The sequence below is a fragment of the Esox lucius genome, chromosome 4, assembly GCF_011004845.1.
Source record: "Esox lucius isolate fEsoLuc1 chromosome 4, fEsoLuc1.pri, whole genome shotgun sequence".
Classification (NCBI taxonomy): Eukaryota; Metazoa; Chordata; class Actinopteri; order Esociformes; family Esocidae; genus Esox; species Esox lucius.
In genome coordinates this window covers 2,931,156-2,946,231 of record NC_047572.1, presented here as the reverse complement: position 1 = coordinate 2,946,231, position 15,076 = coordinate 2,931,156, and the positions used below count along the sequence as shown (strand labels likewise).

General features: G+C 38.7%; 1 protein-coding gene across 2 annotated transcripts in view; it reads right to left on the bottom strand.

Moving 5' to 3' along the window:
- The window catches only part of LOC105029028 (cohesin subunit SA-3), a 93,050-nt gene that overhangs the window by 28,088 nt on the left and 49,886 nt on the right, over positions 1–15,076 (bottom strand). For both annotated transcript variants that reach the window (XM_020044840.2, XM_029119341.2), the window contains exon 18: positions 74–274. In XM_020044840.2, the coding sequence (XP_019900399.1) occupies positions 74–274 (201 nt within the window). The remainder of the gene's footprint in view (positions 1–73; positions 275–15,076) is intronic.

Sequence of the window (15,076 nt, the reverse complement as noted above, 5' to 3'; positions counted from 1 at the left end):
CATAGCTCTGCATAGATGTGTGTGTATGAGTTATGACACAGAGAGCTACAGATAGAGGTGTGTGTGTGTGTACCTGCAGCAGCTCATTGAGGTGGGAGCCAAAGCAGTCAGCCAGGCAGTCTACTAGCTGGCTTACGGCCAGGTAGGCACGGGAGGAGAAGGTGTACTTGTCTGAGCAAAGGACACACGCCAAGCGGGCACATGCCTCCAGTACTACAGCCTCTGTGTGCTTCTCCACGATGCCACACACCTGGGCGAGTAGCAGATCCAAATACTGAGAAAAGGAGAGGTGCAAATCCCATTAAAGGCAGATATACAAGCAAGCAAGTTTATTTATATATCACAATTCATACATCGAAGCAATTCAATGTGCTTTACAAATAAAAATATATGAAAGGACAATAACATAAAAACAAATACTCAAATTAAAACATCAAAGCAAATGAATACATCATAATAATAAAAAAATACAATAAGAAAATATAAAGATAAAAAATGGGATAAAAACATAGGAAGCTATAAGGCTAAACAGTGTGGTTAAGTTTAATTGCTCAGTCATAGGTATGTGAGAAGTGTTTTTAACCTGGATTTAAAAATGTATACGTTTGGGGCACGTCTAAGATCTTCTGGTAGTTTATTCCAGTTTTGTACAGCATAAATGCTTAACGTAGCTTCTCCATGTTTTGTTTGATCTACAGTGTCAAATGCTGCACTGAGATCTAATAGAACCAGAACTATTATTTCATCAGAATCATTATTCAGCCGTATATCATTTAAAACTTTAATCAGGGCCGTTTCAGTACTGTGGTGAGGTCGGAAACCTGACTGAAATTTGTCTAAGAGACAACCTTCTCAATGATCTTGGCTATAAAAGGGAGATTTGATACAGGTCTATAGTTGTTCATTTTAGATACATCCAGTGTTCTCTTTTTTAATAGGGGCTTAATGGCAGCTGTTTTTAGAGACGTTGGGAAAATGCAGAGAGCTATTTATTCATTACATTTCACAGTGGACATGAGTTCTGATGCAATCTGCTTTATTGGGTTTGTAAGCTTGTCGACCATGACAAAGTATTTCTGATAATTTTGTTGATCTTTCCTGATAAATGTTGCTGTCTGGTCCTGTGTAACTCATTGTTGAAGCTACCAAGGCTTTGTTTATAGATGTCACAATGGATTTTAAGTTTAGTTTTCCTCCACTTACTTTCCGCTTTCCTACAATCTATTTTCAGGGCACTTACCATCATGGTGGTTCTCCATGGTGTTTTCTGTTTGCTCATAGTTTTCTTTACTTTTACCAGTGCAACACAATCCATGACATTCAATATTTTGGCATTAGAATTATCCAGGAGTACATCACCTGGCTCAGCAGTTATTGTTGGAGAGATAGCTATGGCTTAAATAAACTGAGCATTGGTACTTTAATTAATGTACCTTTTCTTAGCAGAAACAGTTTAGTGGAACATTTGGGGGGATAAGTGAATAAAAAAAGACACATAAATGATCAGACAGGGCCAAGTCTTTAACCATGACAGAGGAAATAGAGACCTTCAGAGATAACCTTCAGAGATGGCCTTGAGTGTATGTACGCTCTTTCACATGTTGAGTGAGATCAAAAGTGTGCAAAAAGTTCTTTGGCATTATTGTCTGTACATGTGGATGTTAAAATCCCCTATAATAATAAACAAGTTATAATCAACTGATATAACAGTAGTTTAGCAAAATCATCAATACAACTTGCAGAATATCGTGGAGGTCTGTAAATGATTAAAACCAAAATTTTGGGGGTACCCTTCAATGTAAAACAGAGGTATTCAAAATAAATAGAATTACCTAGTGTATGTCTTTGTACTATAACGTATCTTTGAATAGGGCAGCCACTCCTCCTCCTTTCCTACCATTTCGACACATTCATATAGTCAAATTTTTCAGGTGCTGTCTCGTTAAGAATTGCAAACATTAGCATTCTTTAAGCACACGTCATGGTGAAATAATTTGTTTTAGGCTCATACATTTTTAGTGTCCCCCCTTGGGAGATTTTTTTAAAACATTGTTTTAGTAAATATATGTTACATACAGTGCACTCCAGCATTATTGGCTTCCTTGATATAAATGAGCAAAAAAGTTCATGGTATATTTTATTAACTTAACCACACACTCAGAGTTTCAGACATGTAACCTTTAATTTAGGAGAAATTATTAAGTAAAATCTTAAGAAATAAAAACTCTCCTCAAAAACATTTTATGACTGCTAGCACTGACATTTTAGTCAGTGTAGCTTCAGTTGTCGTTAACCCTTTGGGTGTCAACTAAACTCTGATAGTAAACACTGATAAATAGTAGGGCTGCAAGAACTAACAGACAGAAATGTTGCCAACAAATCTTATTACAAATTAGTTAGGTCTATGTGAAAAGAAGTGAGAAAAGAAAGATTGAAGAAATAGCAGAGGCTGTGTCTAAACCAGTGGACAGAACTCTGTTCCTCTGCTTTACACTAAAGAGCGTAATGCATGCTCACCTAACCACCTTGAAGCCATGACAACAGATGTTGAATAGGTTTCAAGACCATATGTTAATCTCTGGTTGCTTTCACCACTAGCTTGTTAAGTCTGGTTAAATAAAACCTGGCGTGTTTTCCCACTAGTCCGGTTTCTTTGAGGAATGCACCAATATCACAGCTGCGGCGGGTCGTTTCCAGCGAAAATGCAATCCGACAAATATAGCAACCCAAAAGTGCAGTGTATTATCGGTTTTAATTTGCTATGTTTTATGGGATTAATATAGCAATTGTTGACATTGTGCCAGTTAGCTGGAATACAAAAATTCAGGCATCACTGGCTGGTGGTGGTGGAGAGGAACCAGGTGCAGGCGGATTGCATTTGAATGTTGACTTTAATCGAAAACAAACACTGAATACAAAATACATTGAAAGAAAGTAAAGTGCTGAATTAGCTTTAAAAAATGTGGCTTTCCAATAGCTTGTTTAACAGTTTCCATTTACAGTGTACAGGCTACATTAGATCACCTTTGACTGGAAATGTTGCAACAATTAAATAAGTTGCCAAAATATACAACAACAATTTACCAAATAGGCTAATATCCCCATTACAATACCTATCTTCATTTGAAACTTACCCACAAACCCAACAGGCCTACTTTCGATTTGAATACACAGTGTTGTGTACTCTTGGAAAGCTCGTATTCTTCCGAAATACTACCACCTTGTAAAAGGGAGCAGGTGTGACCTAACGAACAATTTAAGCTGTCGATGGGATTGGACATGACAAGGTCATTGATTATTAATTAACAGGAAGTCACATGGCAAAAAACCTGACCGGCTGCAAAAGTAAAGTCTTACCAAGGGAAATTAGAAAAAAGATCTTTTAAAAACATATTTATGTGTACAATAATATATGATTTGTGTAACATTTAACAAGAAACTAACCTCATTAGACACATACTATAGAAACACATGCTTTAGTATTACCCGGAATACCCTCAAATATTAGTGTTTTTTTTTACAAGTAAATTGACGAATATTTAAGGTTTTCTTTACAAGTGGAAAATAAAATTATAAAATTGACTTCTTTTGAATAATAATTTCAATAGGGTTAGAATTTACACAGGCATTTATCATCCATAGCCTAAACCTTAAGATGGTTTGCACTGGAATCTGGCTTATGGCAGCAACAATTTCAACTGCCAAGACCAACTTACAGTTCAAGGAGATTTACAAACCATTAACATTTGCTCTTCCTAAAATAAGAGTAACTTCAAAATAATAGTCCAATATAAACAAAAAGATAACATCGAGGACTGAATGCTCTCATGCTCCCAACACCCCACCCATTCCGCATTGACTGACAGGCACTGCCATGGCTCCTCCCATATCTTCAAAAATATACCTCAGTAACTGCTGATAGAACCAACAACTCCAACTCAACATACTAGCAGATTCACACACTCATTACATCAGTTCTTCCTTCAAAATAGGAGTTCCTTCAAAATAATAGTCCAAAATAGAGAAAGAGAATAACACAAAATTTGGGGACTGAATGCTGCCATATTGTTAGAGATTTTTTCATATTTTTCATATAGAACATTTAAATATCATTGTCCAAAGAACCCTCACAAGCAGACAGCATGCCAATCCGTTCCATGATATCAGAGTAGATGGTGTTTAGGTAATTTTACTTAATTCACTTATTGCGGTCAAATCGTTTGAGATATCAAAATTCCAAATAATTAATTGAAGATACTGGTCCCAGGGTCCATCTCAGCGAATGGTGTGCAAATCCGTTCAGCAGTTTCCGAGGAGATGTCATTAATGAGTTTTTCACAAAAATTCTAATGGAGGCCATATTGTTTGAGATATCAACTTTTCTTGTATTACTTTTAAAGACAAGGGTCCAGTGGTCCTTTACACTGATTGTCAACAAAATCTGTTCTGTGGTTTTGGTGGAGATGTCATTTAAGTGTTTCTATTAACGGCAAAATCGTGAGAAACATCGGTGATGTTTAGAGCGCCCCCAAGAGGTATTTCTGTAATGGACTTTTTCTGTCCATTCCTGACATACACATTTACGAGTATGTTTAATTTCATAGCTGTTTTATGTTCCATTTGGGATTAATGGACTTCTAAATTCATAGACCCGCCCAGCTCAATTTCATTCGCTGATTTCAGCCATACTATTTGAGATATCAACTTTCCTTATGTAACTTTTAAAGATAATGGTTCAAAGGTCCTTCACACCAAACAGCATGCAAATCAACTTCGTTGCTTGGCCCCCTAATAACACAAACTATCAATAATAACACTATCCAAAAAAACATGTATCAATAATAATTATACAACTGTACAACCATAGTGCAATGTAAAAGTGACAGGTGTGCATAATATGATTGGCAGATGAGCATGATATAAAGTGACAGGTGTGCATAGGACTATGGATGGAAGGGAGGAGGGGTTCCTGAATTGAGAAGCCTTACGGCCTGAGGAAAGAAACTGTCCAATAGCCAGATTTGGACGGAAATACTCCTGGAATCCATGCCAAATCTCCTTAATCGGCTTAGGAAGAATAGCCATTTCCTGGCCTCCTTCACCAAGATGTTAGAGGGATGAGACCTGGTCAATTCATCACTGATGTTGACACCAAGGAACCGGATGTTATGAACTCTCTCTACAGCAGACCCATTGATGTGTATGGGGGCGTGGTCTCATCGCCGCTGCTTCCTGTGATCCACAATCATCATCTTCTTTTTGCTGATATTGAACTGGAGGTTGTTTTCCTGACACCACGAAGTCAGTGACCTTACCTCATCTCTATATGCTGACTTGTCGGTGTCAGCCTATAGATCAGACCTATGATGGTGGTGTCGTCAGCAAACTTAACGATGGTGTTGGAGACGTGAGTTGCCAGGCAGTCGTGGGTGAAGAGGGAGTACAGGAGCAGGTTCAGCACACAGCCCTGGGGGGATCCAGTACTGAGAGTCAGTGAGGAGGAGGTGGCTTTGCCCATCCGCACCACCTGGGGTCTGCCCGTCAGGAAGTTTAGGATCCATCTGCACATAAAGGGGTCGAGACCCAGATCCCTGAGCTTCACCGCTAGCTCGTGGGGCACAATGGTGTTGAAGGCGGAGCTGTAGTCAATGAACACCATTCTCACATATGTGTTCCTTTTGTCCAGATGAGAGAGTGCGGAGTGGAGGTTCAAAGCAATGGCATCCTCTGTAGATCTTATTTTTATAGGCAAACTGCAGCGGGTCCATTGTTACAGGCATGGAGTCTGTGATGTGAGTTTTAACTAGCCGCTCAAAGCACTTCATGATGATTGTTAGTGCTACAGGGCGGTAGTCATTATTGCAGAGGACTTTTTGCTTTTTTGGCACAGAAACAATGATGGACTTTTTGAAGCAGGTGGGGACCACTGACTGATGTAGCGATAGGTTGAAGATATCAGTAAAGACATCAGCCAGTTGGTCAGCACAGACCTTGAGAACACGGCCTGAGATGTTGTCTAGTCCAGGAGCCTTGCGGGTGTTAATCCTTTTTAGGGCTTTGCAAACGTCTTCCCTGGTCATTTGTAAAGGGCAGCCGTCCTGGTCCATTTGAGTATACATGCCAGGGATGATGTTCTCAAAGCGAGCATAGAAAGAGTTCAGTTCCTGAATAGCCTTTGTGGGAGTGTCATGATTTGGGAAGATTTATCTGCGGCAAAGACTGGGACACTGGTCAGGTTTGAGAGTGGGTGAATGGAGCAAAATACAAAGAGGTCCTTGAAGAGAATCTGATTCGGTGTACACAGGGCCTCAGACTGGGGCAAAAATATAGAACAATATCAACCCCGTGGACCATCGGTTTGGTGACCGGTTTAACGTTGTGTTAATGTTGCGCTCAATCATGCTTTCAAGGTGAATTATGTCTTTTTAAAACCCAATGTTAAGATTATATGATGAGATTACAATTTTGTTGACATTTTTACTGAAATCTTGATGTATTTTCTCTCAAAGAAAACAACATTCATAACATTCACAATAAAGCATCACACATTTTCATTTACTGTGGTTGAATTTTTTTTCTACCATTACACGACACGGTTAGCTGAAATCCCCTTTCCCTCAATTTGTCGCTAAAAGGTCTCAGAGTTTTTGTGGCCTTTTCATTTTACATTTCAGAGATTTGGTCACATGGAAACGAATACAGGCGTCTCCGCTTTTACTTTGGAGACGACCCTCCGATACTGTGGACGAGAGGGGAGTATTGCTGCCAGGGGGACTGGTTCTCCGACACCCTCACATCAGAGGACTCTGAGTCGGACATCTCCGAGGCAGAGGACGACTCCATGGATGGACGCTACGCCGTTTGCTGAGAAGGACCCTGGGACCAGTATCTTCAATTTAATTATTTGGAATTTTGATATCAAACGATTTGACCGCAATAAGTGAATTAAGTAAAATTACCTAAACACCATCTACTCTGATATCATGGAACGGATTGGCATGCTGTCTGCTTGTGAGGTTTCTTTGGACAATGATATTTAAATGTTCTATATGAAAAATATGAAAAAATCTCTAACAATATGGCAGCATTCAGTCCCCAAATTTTGTGTTATTCTCTTTCTTTATTTTGGACTATTATTTTGAAGGAACTCTTATTTTGAAGGAAGAACTGATGTAATGAGTGTGTGAATCTGCTAGTATGTTGAGTTGGAGTTGTTGGTTCTATCAGCAGTTACTGAGGTATATTTTTGAAGATATGGGAGGAGCCATGGCAGTGCCTGTCAGTCAATGCAGAATGGGTGGGGTGTTGGGAGCATGAGAGCATTCAGTCCTCGATGTTATCTTTTTGTTTATATTGGACTATTATTTTGAAGTAACTCTTATTTTAGGAAGAGCAAATGTTAATGGTTTGTAAATCTCCTTGAACTGTAAGTTGGTCTTGGCAGTTGAAATTGTTGCTGCCATAAGCCAGATTCCAGTGCAAACCATCTTAAGGTTTAGGCTATGGATGATAAATGCCTGTGTAAATTCTAACCCTATTGAAATTATTATTCAAAAGAAGTCAATTTTATAATTTTATTTTCCACTTGTAAAGAAAACCTTAAATATTCGTCAATTTACTTGTAAAAACAAACACTAATATTTGAGGGTATTCCGGGTAATACTAAAGCATGTGTTTCTATAGTATGTGTCTAATGAGGTTAGTTTCTTGTTAAATGTTACACAAATCATATATTATTGTACACATAAATATGTTTTTAAAAGATCTTTTTTCTAATTTCCCTTGGTAAGACTTTACTTTTGCAGCCGGTCAGGTTTTTTGCCATGTGACTTCCTGTTAATTAATAATCAATGTCCTTGTCACGTCCAATCCCATCGACAGCTTAAATTGTTCGTTAGGTCACACCTGCTCCCTTTTACAAGGTGGTAGTATTTCGGAAGAATACGAGCTTTCCAAGAGTACACAACACTGTGTATTCAAATCGAAAGTAGGCCTGTTGGGTTTGTGGGTAAGTTTCAAATGAAGATAGGTATTGTAATGGGGATATTAGCCTATTTGGTAAATTGTTGTGGTATATTTTGGCAACGTATTTAGATATAATAGGCAACATTTCCAGTCAAAGGTGATCTAATGTAGCCTGTACACTGTAAATGGAAACTGTTAAACAAGCTATTGGAAAGCCACATTTTTTAAAACGGTATCTTACGAAGGCGGACATTTCACTAGGGACTTTTCCACTCCCCATTTTGAAATTGCATTATTGTCTGCCTCTTCCAAATCAAGACGACGTGCTTCAGCACCTGGCAGTAATTTCAGAGTGGCAGGCAGGCCAAGGCAACAAAAAAATACTCAGAGCCAGTGGGTATCAAACTCTGACATCTCGGATCTTTGTTTCATAATCGTTTCTGATACTGATATGTGCAGCTAGACTTCTTTCCAACAGAAGCTGCTTGCACGCGAGTTTTCCTATGCGAAGCATTATATCGCATAGTAAGGTGAGTTGGATTGAGCTAGTTAGCCACCTAATTTCTCACAATGTTTTTCACAAGCAGGTCAAGCATACATTGTCCGCTCTCTGATTGATATAGCGAGCTAGTTCCTGTTTCAAACAAGGTTGATGGCAGATAAAGACCAAATATCTTACTATTTTGTATGCGTTATTGTAGCTAGTGTTGAGATAAATGAAGTTTAAATAATGCTGATTTAATAACCATGTATTCTTATGTTTTTGTTTTATTAAATTGTATGCTGCAGCCAGGTTAGGGAAATATGATTGAATACAATAACCATAAAAAGTTTAGAACTCCATACACTCAGCCACACTCACTCAGACTTTACACCTGGCTCAGATAGAGAGACCCCACAATTAACATACAAATGAAACTGCCCCCTATACAGCACAAAGAGACCTTCTGTCTCCAGCCCCCTGATGTTCTAGTCTAGGTTAGGACAATAGAATGTAAATTACTGTAACCTGGTTAAGATTTCACACCTGTATGCAAAGAACCTGTTGATCTATGACCGAGAGTAACCCCCAAATGGGAAGAGTTTAGAGCATGCCCTTCTTCATTGGACAGCGAAAACAAAGAGATTCGTCCAACATGTCACCATGCCAACAAAGAGCCAATAAGGATGGGTTTTACTCACAAGAGTGAAAAGTAACCGCCCCTGTGGCGGGAGTATCAAAACCGATGTTCGATCTTTATTCGGGGCGAATATTTTGTGGAAGCTCGAGGGTTGAGCAAATATTTGACCGCTGCAGTGTATTTCATGTATTTTGACTTATCAATTCATATTAATAAATCTTTGTGCTAAATTTTCATTCGGACCAGAGCCTCATCCTTCTTCAGAAATTCTGATACACGTAAAATTCTTAACACTAGCTAATTTACTAATTGAGCTACATGACGTTCACTAGCTAGTTTGATTAGTGCTGTGCTGGAGAGCTACGCTATAGACAGCTAACAAAGCTGTTTTAATACCGGCTATAGATTGCTCATCTAGCATCAGTAAAACTGAAATCTAAGAGATTGACGACCGATAATAGGACGTTTAAGGAGAATTATCAGATGGTCTGTCCGTTATCTACCAAATTCGTTAATATTATACATTGTCATGCAGTAATGACGTTTTACATGTTTCACTGTCATGGTAATTCAGCCTACATGACTTGGTGCACCATGTCTCAGCAGGATATTCAATTGTGTACAATTTGAGAATCCGGGAGCTTTACAAATATGTTTCACCCTCTCTTAAAAAAAACTAATGTTCCAATCCTGTATTTTACTGACTTAAATGTCAGTTGCTTGGCTAGTTTTAAAATATTTGTTAAGATTATCTTTGCAATAGTGTTTTCCTTTGTCAGTGTGTACATTTGCTAGGTGAATTCTGAAAGACACTACGGGACGTTTTACAACACCTCATCCTTAAATAACTCTAAAATGCTGGCTAAAACCCAGCTGAAACCTATTTGGTTTATTTAAATCTTTCATTCCTCAAAACATTGATTGATTGACTGGCTGGTTTCTACAGTGAGCCGCTTCATTTTTGCACTTTTTGACCTAATATTGACCTCAACACATACCAGTCTACTGCAGATTGTGGCAACACAAACTCAAAGACCATATAAGGCTTCATTTATCAAAGAAAATAGCTTTTAGCTGTTTGATATAATTAAGTGATGTTCTAATACCACATTAGCAATTTGGCATGATCACTCAAGGATAAGGTGTTGGAGTAATGTTTGTTGGAAATGAGGCCTGTGTAGATTTAATCAAAAATACTTAAATAGTAATGTTTTTTGCATCATTACTGTCCTGACTATACTTTGATCAGTTGAATACCACGTTGGTGAATGAAATGTCCTTTCAAAACAGCAACATTTGTAAATTATTTCAAAGTTTTGGCCCGCAGGGTATAACTTTTATTTGTCCTGTTAGATTTCAGATCAATCCCATGGCTAAAATAAAGGTTTCCATAAAATGTATTTCAAATCATCATCCTCGTCATCATCATTTTGTTCCGCTTATCCGGGGCCGGGTTGCGGGGGCAGCAGTCTAAGCAGAGATGCCCAGACTTCCCTCTCCCTAGACACTTCCTCCAGCTCTTTTATAGTTGCCACACAAACCTGGATTTATGCGGAGTGTTTTGTGCGTGTCTTTGGTAGTGGAGCCTGTCCTTGTGTTTTCAAGTGGCTCTATACACTCACCTAAAGGATTATTAGGAACACCTGTTAAATTTCTCATTAATGCAATTATCTAATCAACCAATCACATGGCAGTTGCTTCAATGCATTTAGGGGTGTGGTCCTGGTCAAGACAATCTCCTGAACTCCAAACTGAATGTCACAATGGGAAAGAAAGGTGATTTAAGCAATTTAGAGCGTGGCATGGTTGTTGGTGCCAGACGGGCCGGTCTGAGTATTTCACAATCTGCTCAGTTACTGGGATTTTCACGCACAACCATTTCTAGGGTTTACAAAGAATGGTGTGAAAAGGGAAAAACATCCAGTATGCGGCAGTCCTGTGGGTGAAAATGCCTTATTGATACTAGAGGTCAGAGGAGAATGGGCCGACTGATTCAAGCTAACAGAAGCAACTTTGACTGAAATAACCACTCGTTACAACCGAGGTATGCAGCAAAGCATTTGTGAAGACAACACGCACAACCTTGAGGCGGATGGGCTACAACAACAGAAGACCCCACCGTGTACCACTCATCTCCACTACAAATAGGAAAAAGAGGCTACAATTTGCACGAGCTCACCAAAGTTGGACAGTTGAAGACTGGAAGAATGTTGCCTGGTCTGATGAGTCTCGATTTCTGTTGAGACATTCAGATAGTAGAGTCAGAATTTGGCGTAAACAGAATGAGAACATGGATCCATCATGCCTTTTTACCACTGTGCAGGCTGGTGGTGGTGGTGTAATGGTGTGGGGGATGTTTTATTGGCACACTTTAGGCCCCTTAGTGCCAATTGGGCATCGTTTAAATGCCACGGCCTACCTGAGCATTGTTTCTGACCATGTCCATCCCTTTATGACCACCATGTACCCATCCTCTGATGGCTACTTCCAGCAGGATAATGCACCATGTCACAAAGCTCGAATCATTTCAAATTGGTTTCTTGAACATGATAATGAGTTCCCTGTACTGAAATGGACCCCACAGTCACCAGATCTCAACCCAATAGATCTCCATCAACTGCAAGATGCTATCCTATCAATATGGGCCAACTTTTCTAAAGAATGCTTTCGGCACATGGTTGAATCAATACCACGTAGAATCAAGGCAGTTCTGAAGGTACAGTACACTTTATTTCCGTTATAAATGTTTTGTTGCCAACTTTATCTCAGGAAAAGTGTAATGGCTGGGGTAAAATTTACATTTGGAGAGGATAGAGAGCTGTAGGGACAACCTGTAGCCCCGTGTGGTGTAGTCGGGACATCCCTGTTCTGCAATATTCTGATCCTGGTTCAATTCCCCTCTGAGATGTTCCAAATATTGTTTTTCAGATATGTATATCCACTTGGTACTTTTCACCCTTCACACAACAATATATATCCCCCCTGTAATACCATGATTCTCATATGTTTAGGAGAAGAATTGTTTTACGTGACCCTTATATACTGTTATTGTTTTCCAAACACACAAATCAGCAATGAAGTGATTGGAGTCACAGTTTTCGTTATAAGTAGGATGTATAGCTATTAGCTATATAGTCTTTGTGCAAGACTACTCTTTAGTTCCGTTAATAAATGTTATTTTGTCCACGCTACTTCAACAAAAATGTAATGGCTGAGGTAAAGGTTGCATTCTGCTGTTTAAACAGTGTAATGATTAAAGACAGTCTGCCACATAGCAAAAAAACAGATATTGAAACCTGCCAGCCACAACAATATTCATCTATCCTAATCGCCTGAACTAGGATTGCCTGGTTCCTTTTCTGGTTTCAAGGTCTTTTTATTTTTTTTCTCTCCTACGATTGGCCATCCCGACTACTAGTGGCGTTGGGCATTTTTAAATTGCAAAACATTTCTCTAGTGAGAGCATGCAGTGAGATGCTTCCTATGCCCCGCTTGGCCCCCTGAAATGCTGCTCGCAGCTTTAATCTTGTTATATTCCTATTTATATATTATAATATTTCTTTTTAAAGTAACAGTAATTAACTGCACTGTCAGGAGTAGGAAAACCAAGCATTTAATTCCCATAACTTGTTATTGCAAATGACAAATAAACCTTTTGGACATTGAACCATGCTTTCCTGTAAGGATGGGTATAACCAGGTGATGAATGTCACTGTGTTTTTACTATACATAGCGCAAGAGAAACTTAACACAACGCATATGTGCTGACTAACTCTGAACAAAGGACGATACATAGGACGTGCTGCCTGTTACTGATGGGCCCCACACATCCTGTCCATATATCCTGTTCATGCCTCCTGCTAGGAGCTGTCCATGTGACTGTCATAGGCCCTATGGATAGGCCCATTGACCATAGGTTGGAAAATAACATACAATGGTCATTTGTAGGATAAACCTTTCTTATTGGAGGAAATTGGAATGTGTAATGGTAGGCTATGACCACTGAACACCTCCTATGTGTCCTGGCATAAAGGACTGTGTTAACTTTGTAATTATTGGAGAACATGTAAGAACTATGGACGGTCAACATAGTAGACTCATGCTGAATAAAGATGGTTCTCCCCTGACTACCGGTTGCATACATTTTGTTCATGAATCAAAAGTGGACAGAATCTAACAGCATGGTGCCATGACTCGGACAGATGGATTTGGAGCTACTCTAAAAGAACAAGTCAGTTTAATGATCATTAGTATCCAGATTAACACATCTGGAACTAGAAGACCAAGAAACTTTTTTAGGCAGTAGAACCCTGTGGTAAGGACAAGCAAGACATTACGTTGACACTGAAAGATGTGTTCTTAGTCTTAGTCAATGAAATACCACAGGAGAAGCTAAGTCCTTTTTAGGAGGGAATCTTCGTAAATCATCTAGAAGTCCTTGCTTTGGATAGCAAGTTGACAAGTGTATAGTAATAATTTAAATAAGTAAGGGGAAGTAAAGAAAAATAAGTAAGGGGAAGTAAAGAAAATGACGTCTTTAAGTTACAAACTGAGACTGCAGCCCTGATGTTGTAAATCAGAGAAATGGCAAAATAATTGGTTGATGACATTAAAAATAGTTTCAAAATAGATGACTGTCGTCAAGAGATAAAAAAATGTGCCATTGTTCCAGAAGAAGATTTTTCTAGTTTTTTTGAAAATATGGGAGGAAAGCCTGATGAATTACAAAAAACATGTTGGTTGTTGATTGTGTTATCAGAAATTCAAAAATGGAATGATAAATTCCTCCATGATGACCTTGAAAGATCTTCGAAGAAGAAAATGTGTTCGGGCGTCGAAAAAAGAACTTGAAAAGTTAAAAACGGTACTTGAAAAGTTGAAAAAGGAACTGGAAACACTGAAAGCAGGAAAGACATCTAAAGACACCAGGATCATGTCACTATTGTGGAATCCCTGGCCATTGGCAGAATGATTGTCGCAAGAAGAAGAACCAAAGGAAAGACAGGATGCACAGACAGTTGGAACAGGGACAATCTGCCCACATGCCGAGCAGTAGCGAGGAATTCAGGAATCAATGACAGAGGATTTCCTGGCGATGACGTGAGTTTATATAATCATTGATTGAGTTGTAAATGAGTTTCCAAAAACTTATCGTACCTAAATATTAAGTAGAGCTGGAATTTATCAAGGAAATCTGATCACTTCCTTTGATAATGATCATGCTTATTCAAGTGAATATTAATTTGAAAGCACTTTGATTGTATATAGCATGTTTTAATAGGCATTTGAAATAGCCTGTTTTTTCTGTCATGCTTGAACATGTTTTAATAGGTATTCAAGGAATAGCCTGTTTTGTTCATGTTCACTATGTAATTTTAAATCAAACATAATTATTGTGTTGATGATAATGTTTAAAACCGTCAAGTCTCAAGGTGGGTCTCACTACAATATGGATAGGCTTTAACGGGCCCACCGCATGGTAACAATCTGTTGCGTGCTGAGCTGTTCGCTAGCACACGTGGGTACATCTGAAACATAGTGATTCATTAGAAATTGGTACAATTCTGATTTTCTAATCAGGTAATATAGTCTCATGGTTTTAAAAAAGGTTAAAATATTGTGTTCTCTTTCTCTATGCCTCGTCACAGGACGACTGGTGAGAGGATAACAATACACAGAGGGGAATAATTTTTTTGAAGTAAAGTAAAACACATGGCTTTCCATATGCACTGAATTTGATTCTAATATATGTTATAATTTGGTTTGAGACAAAAGATTGAGATTATTGTCTCATGTGAAATTATGACAAAATGGGTGTGAGAAAGCATGTCTTTTCCTAATGTCTTAAATGTATGATAGTCCTATACTCTTGTTAAATGAACACAACACACAACACAGAGGAAGAATGTTTGAGTAGGTGCTATATGAGGTGCACATAGTTATCAGCTGCTGTCTATTATTAGAAGGGCCCCAGGACTCAAGAAGGGACA